The sequence below is a fragment of the Salvelinus fontinalis genome, chromosome 41 (assembly GCF_029448725.1).
Source record: "Salvelinus fontinalis isolate EN_2023a chromosome 41, ASM2944872v1, whole genome shotgun sequence".
Lineage (NCBI taxonomy): Eukaryota > Metazoa > Chordata > Actinopteri > Salmoniformes > Salmonidae > Salvelinus > Salvelinus fontinalis.
The window spans coordinates 2,208,702-2,215,734 of NC_074705.1; the positions used below are offsets into that span (position 1 = coordinate 2,208,702).

A 7,033-nucleotide genomic window follows, 5' to 3' on the forward strand; every position below is an offset into this window, starting at 1 on the left:
GTGGAGCAATGGAAGGGAGAGGGCTGGGGGAGTGTGGAGCAATGGAAGGGAGAGGGCTGGGGAGTGTGGAGCAATGGAAGGGAGAGGGCTGGGGATTGGGCTGGGGGAGAGTGGGGCCAAGAAAGGGAGAGGGCTGGGCATTGGGCTGAGGAGTGTGGAGCAATGGAAGGGAGAGGGCTGGGGAGTGTGGAGCAATGGAAGGGAGAGGGCTGGGGGAGTGTGGAGCAATGGAAGGGAGAGGGCTGGGGAGTGTGGAGCAATGGAAGGGAGAGGGCTGGGGAGTGTGGTGCAATGGAAGGGAGAGGGCTGGGGATTGGGCTGGGGGAGAGTGGGGCCAAGAAAGGGAGAGGGCTGGGCATTGGGCTGAGGAGTGTGGAGCAATGGAAGGGAGAGGGCTGGGGAGTGTGGAGCAATGGAAGGGAGAGGGCTGGGGGAGTGTGGAGCAATGGAAGGGAGAGGGCTGGGGAGTGTGGAGCAATGGAAGGGAGAGGGCTGGGGAGTGTGGAGCAATGGAAGGGAGAGGGCTGTGGAGTGTGGAGCAATGAAAGGGAGAGGGCTGGGGATCAGGCTGGGGGAGAGTGGGGCTACAACACATACAGTGCTTAGAAGAAGTCATGATGCTACTGTGGAATGCTAGGGATGGACCAGCTGGTTGAACCATTCAGACAGACACCGCTGACCAAATGTTCTACCATGCTTCTCCAGCCCTCTCCCCTCAACAAAGACTAAATGATCTATTATTTTTTCTTAAAAGAAAAACGAACAGGTCTGTGAGAGCCGGAATTCTTACTGGTTGGTAGGTGATCAAATACTTATGTCATGCAATAAAATGCAAATTAATTACTTAAAAATCATGTGATTTTCTGGATTTTTGTTTTAGATTCCGTCTCTCACAGTTGAAGTGTACCTATGATAAAAAATGACAGACCTCTACATGCTTTGTAAGTAGGAAAACCTGCAAAATCGGCAGTGTATCAAATACTTGTTCTCCCCACTGTAATTACTGCCAGACTTCCAGCATGGATGGAGATCCCATGAGGTGAACTCCTCAACACTAGACGCCAGTATACTGGAAGAGGCCAGTACAAGACTAATAAACTGCACCAGGTACAGAAGTAGCAGTTTGTCTGGAGGGAGGACAGTCTTCTCACTGTTACTGATTGGCTGCATTGTGTCTTTGTTGAGGGCAGAGGGCTGGAGAAGCATGGTAGAACATTTGGTCAGCGGTGTCTGTCTGAATGGTTCAACCAGCTGCTCCATCCCTAGCATTCCACAGTAGCATCATGACTTCTTCTAAGCATGTAACAAACCAGAACTTGATAATAAATAATAGATCATTTAGTTTAATTAAAATGAAATATTCATCACTGTCAACAGATGTATTCCTCCATGACATGCTGCACACACACTGGGAGACCAACAGGTCCTGACATGCCTGGCAGCTGCATTTCTAATGGACAGCAACTGTGATCAATGGGCATCATGGAGGTCAAAGGCAAACAATAAATAAATCATTTATCCTGCATTTACCCAGGTTATATACATTCACCCTGGTTATATACATTTACCCAGGTTATATACATTTACCCAGGTTATATACATTTACCCATGTTATATACATTCACCCTGGTTGTATATATCTAAGCTAAATATTATAATAGGGGAGACTGGGTCATATAGTTATGGCAAACATAGATAGACAGATTAAAGAAATTAAATGGATCATTACCTGACGTGTCCCATAGGCTGAGCTCTATTCTTTTCGTGTCTATTTCAAAACTGGCCGTGTAATTCTCGAACACTGTGGGCATGTAACTCTAAAGAAAAAAGAGACAATCATAGATAATTATAGACAAGTAATAACAATTATTATTATTATTAGTAGTAGTAGTAGTAGTAATTAGTTATAACAAACTTTTGTTACATTTAGCTATCAAGCAGCCATTTCTTTGAACTCACCTCTGGGAAGATATCCTTTGCAAAAACGTGTAGTAGAGCAGTCTTCCCACATTGACTGTCCCCGACCACAACTATTTTACACTTCACAATCTGACTAGGATCCATCCCGGATGTAACAGATACTTTCTGACGAGATATTCTCTCCTTCATTGATGTCAGTTGACGGACAGTCCACTATAAAGAGCTCCACGTTGTTTGAAGAGAGCGCACACACACATGAATAATAGAAAACAGCAGATAATCGGAGCGCAATAAATCCGTTTCTCCTCTCTGATGTCTGCGTCCTTTGTCAGTACTGTGTCTGGTGTCGACTAAACGTGAACGGGACTTTTTGAGGGTATTTATACGGAGACAATGAGCCAGTGGAGTTGTCCCTCCCCCTCTCTCCACGTGCTGAAAGTGTAGCAGGACTATGTGGGGACCTGGGTGGTCGGCAGAGTGGTGATCGTATGTTCAGTGTGTGATGGCGCCCTCCGTAGGACTCCATTCAAACAGCTCAGATCATGATGGACTACTTTATTAAAATATTTATAATCTCACCATATCATTTAGGATACTAACTGTAGCCTACTAACAAATTTGTATTTTACAATGACGGCCTACTGGGGAACAGCGGGTTAACTGCCTTGTTTAAGGGCAGAACGACAGATTTTTACCTTGTCAGCTCAGGGATTCGATCCAGCAACCTTTCAGTTACTGGCACAACGCTCTAACCACTAGGCTACCTGCCGCCCCGAAACTAGACAGGATATGCGTCAGCATCTACGGTAATACTCACTCTTAATGATGTAATAACAGTGGTGTTAATGTGGGCTATCAGCTTTGACAGCCTGGTTGAACCTTTATTGACTTACGGGGAATGCAAACATCACTGTATCAAACACCCATTGCAATAACTTGCCCCGGTTTTCTCTAGAATAGAAAAGAAGGGAATGGATTAGCATTGTGAAGTGAGCTGAATGTATTCATTTCAAAAGCTCTATCTTGCAGGTGAAGCCCCTTCTGTTGGGTGGGAGGGTGGGTGTGGGGTGTGCTGCCCTCCGGTCCAGACTGGCTTCCATACTGAGTTATAGCTACAGATACAGGACAGGAGAGGAGAGGAGAGGAGAGGAGAGGAGAGGAGAGGAGAGGAGAGGAGAGGAGAGGAGAGGAGAGATACAGTGTTACAGTCAGATGTTTGTGTTATAGCTACAGATACAGGAGAGGGGAAGGGAGGAGAGAGGAGAGGAGAGGAGAGGAGAGGAGAGGAGAGGAGAGGAGAGGAGAGGAGAGGAGAGGAGAGGAGAGGAGAGGAGAAATACAGTGTCAGATGAGCAGATGAGCAGGACCAGGCTCTGGGGAGCAGAACACAACAGCTACAGATACAGACAGTGATAGAGACTATAGTCAGAGTGGAAAGACAGGCTTGGCTGTGCAGGAGGGAACATGTCACTGGCTGGCTGACTGACTGACTGACTGACTGGCTGACTGGCTGACTGACTGACTGGCTGACTGGCTGGCTGGCTGGCTGGCTGACTGGCTGGCTGGCTGACTGACTGACTGACTGTCTGGCTGGCTGGCTGGCTGACTGGCTGGCTGGCTGGCTGGCTGACTGGCTGGCTGACTGGCTGGCTGACTGACTGGCTGACTGACTGGCTGGCTGGCTGGCTGACTGACTGACTGACTGACTGGCTGGCTGGCTGACTGGCTGACTGGCTGGCTGACTGACTGGCTGGCTGGCTGACTGACTGGCTGACCAGCAGAACCCAGGATAGACATACTATTACAGAGGTATTCAAGTCTGACCCAACGAGGTCCAGATTACTGTTGGTTTTCTGTTCTACCTGATAATTCATTCATAATTAGATCATTCAGTTATATTAAAAATGACAACCACCTGGTGTCCCAGGTCTAAATCAGTCCCTGATTAGCGGGGGACAATGAAAAAAAGCAGTGAATTGTGTTTAAGGTCCAGAGTTGAATTTGAGGGGACTAGTATATCTTAACAGAGAGTGGAGATGATGTATTCCACAATGGGGAAACTATGCATGACATTTTCCCTCTTCCCATAGAAATCCCCAAACATGAACTACAGTTATATATGTCATTCTCTGCTTGTTTCAGTCTATAATATATATTCTGATATATATTTTCTCTATAAGTTCTGCTGTGCCTTTACTTCTGCCTGGTGGGTGTGTCATATCATCTCTTTATATTATATGGGCCTATATTTAAAAAAGATATATTCTTAGTTAACCTTTATTTAACTAGGCAAGTCAGTTAAGAACAAATTCTTATTTACAATGGTGGCCTACCCCGGCCAAACCTGGACGATGCCGGGCCAATTGTGCGCAGCCCTATGTGAATCCCAATCACGTCCGAATGTGATACAGCCTAGATCCGAACCAGGGACTGTAGTGACGCCTCATGCACTGAGCTGCAGTGCCTTAGACCGCTGCACCACCCGAGAGCCCAAAGGTCTGGCCAGTACATTGGGCGTATATAACATTAAGCAGGACTAGTACTGTGGTAGTCTGATTCTTGTTGGATCCCCAGTATCCTGTTCGTCTGATTGGTTGGAGCCATGGATCATCAGACCAGATGTTGCATCTAAAAATGACATTTCTGATAGATAAAACCCTCTTCCTAATTGTCTTTCTGGGAGACAATTTCTGACATACAGTATATCACAAAAGTGAGTACACCCCTCACATTTTTGTAAACATTTGAGTATATCTTTTCATGTGACAACACTGAAGAAATGACACTTTGCTACAATGTAAAGTAGTGAGTGTACAGCTTGTATAACAGTGTAAATTTGCTGTCCCCTCAAAATAACTAATTTGGACATTTTCACTTAGGGGTGTACTCACTTTTGTTGCCAGTGGTGTAGACATGAATGGCTGTGTGTTGAGTTACAATACAATATGTGTAACCCTCTCTATGCTCTCGACAATAAGACTATGAAGTCAACATTTTACTCAACATCTGGCACCAAATCGAATTATTCTGAGTTGTGTTTGTTTGTTTGTTTAATCCTGTTGTACGTCCTGAAGTCTTGAATCAGACAGTTCTCCTGAGGTGGTGGATGACTAGGAGACTACAGACTAGGTCAGAGGATTGATGATGCTCTACATGCCCTAGGACATCCCTCCTACCTCTCACTTCCTACCACAGATCCACTATGCCCTAACCCCGGGGCCCTAACACAGCTCCAGCCCCAGCTCTGGTGCTAGGGGCGCTTTCATCTCTGTCTAGATGCATCCAATCAGGGAAGCATTGACATTTACCCACTAGCACAACACACATTTGGTTCAATCTGGAGTGTTTTCTCTACTGTGGGTAAAGGTGACTTGAGGGCCAACCAGATCTGAGTGTTTTCTCTACTGTGGGTAAAGGTGACTTGAGGGCCAACCAGATCTGAGTGTTTTCTCTACTGTGGGTAAAGGTGACTTGAGGGCCAACCAGATCTGAGTGTTTTCTCTACTGTGGGTAAAGGTGACTTGAGGGCCAACCAGATCTGAGTGTTTTCTCTACTGTGGGTAAAGGTGACTTGAGGGCCAACCAGATCTGAGTGTTTTCTCTACTGTGGGTAAAGGTGACTTGAGGGCCAACCAGATCTGAGTGTTTTCTCTACTGTGGGTAAAGGTGACTTGAGGGCCAACCAGATCTGAGTGTTTTCTCTACTGTGGGTAAAGGTGACTTGAGGGCCAACCAGATCTGAGTGTTTTCTCTACTGTGGGTAAAGGTGACTTGAGGGCCAACCAGATCTGAGTGTTTTCTCTACTGTGGGTAAAGGTGACTTGAGGGCCAACCAGATCTGAGTGTTTTCTCTACTGTGGGTAAAGGTGACTTGAGGGCCAACCAGATCTGAGTGTTTTCTCTACTGTGGGTAAAGGTGACTTGAGGGCCAACCAGATCTGAGTGTTTTCTCTACTGTGGGTAAAGGTGACTTGAGGGCCAACCAGATCTGGGGTGTTTTCTCTACTGTGGGTAAAGGTGACTTGAGGGCCAACCAGATCTGAGTGTTTTCTCTACTGTGGGTAAAGGTGACTTGAGGGCCAACCAGATCTGAGTGTTTTCTCTACTGTGGGTAAAGGTGACTTGAGGGCCAACCAGATCTGAGTGTTTTCTCTACTGTGGGTAAAGGTGACTTGAGGGCCAACCAGATCTGAGTGTTTTCTCTACTGTGGGTAAAGGTGACTTGAGGGCCAACCAGATCTGAGTGTTTTCTCTACTGTGGGTAAAGGTGACTTGAGGGCCAACCAGATCTGAGTGTTTTCTCTACTGTGGGTAAAGGTGACTTGAGGGCCAACCAGATCTGAGTGTTTTCTCTACTGTGGGTAAAGGTGACTTGAGGGCCAACCAGATCTGAGTGTTTTCTCTACTGTGGGTAAAGGTGACTTGAGGGCCAACCAGATCTGAGTGTTTTCTCTACTGTGGGTAAAGGTGACTTGAGGGCCAACCAGATCTGAGTGTTTTCTCTACTGTGGGTAAAGGTGACTTGAGGGCCAACCAGATCTGAGTGTTTTCTCTACTGTGGGTAAAGGTGACTTGAGGGCCAACCAGATCTGAGTGTTTTCTCTACTGTGGGTAAAGGTGACTTGAGGACCAACCAGATCTGAGTGTTTTCTCTACTGTGGGTAAAGGTGACTTGAGGGCCAACCAGATCTGAGTGTTTTCTCTACTGTGGGTAAAGGTGACTTGAGGGCCAACCAGATCTGAGTGTTTTCTCTACTGTGGGTAAAGGTGACTTGAGGGCCAACCAGATCTGAGTGTTTTCTCTACTGTGGGTAAAGGTGACTTGAGGGCCAACCAGATCTGGGGTGTTTTCTCTACTGTGGGTAAAGGTGACTTGAGGGCCAACCAGATCTGAGTGTTTTCTCTACTGTGGGTAAAGGTGACTTGAGGACCAACCAGATCTGAGTGTTTTCTCTACTGTGGGTAAAGGTGACTTGAGGACCAACCAGATCTGAGTGTTTTCTCTACTGTGGGTAAAGGTGACTTGAGGGCCAACCAGATCTGGGGTGTTTTCTCTACTGTGGGTAAAGGTGACTTGAGGACCAACCAGATCTGAGTGTTTTCTCTACTGTGG

The 7,033-nt window shown here is 46.6% G+C and overlaps 1 protein-coding gene across 1 annotated transcript in view; it reads right to left on the reverse strand.

Moving 5' to 3' along the window:
• The window catches only part of LOC129840392 (rho-related GTP-binding protein RhoE-like), an 18,654-nt gene extending 16,310 nt beyond the window's left edge, over positions 1 to 2,344 (reverse strand). Inside the window, exons 1-2 of the mRNA XM_055908227.1 lie at positions 1,960 to 2,344; positions 1,730 to 1,817 (exon numbers count right to left, since the gene is read on the reverse strand). Of these exons, the coding sequence (XP_055764202.1) occupies positions 1,730 to 1,817; positions 1,960 to 2,109 (238 nt within the window). The 5' untranslated portion in view covers positions 2,110 to 2,344. The remainder of the gene's footprint in view (positions 1 to 1,729; positions 1,818 to 1,959) is intronic.
• Between the last annotated feature and the right edge of the window lie 4,689 nt (positions 2,345 to 7,033).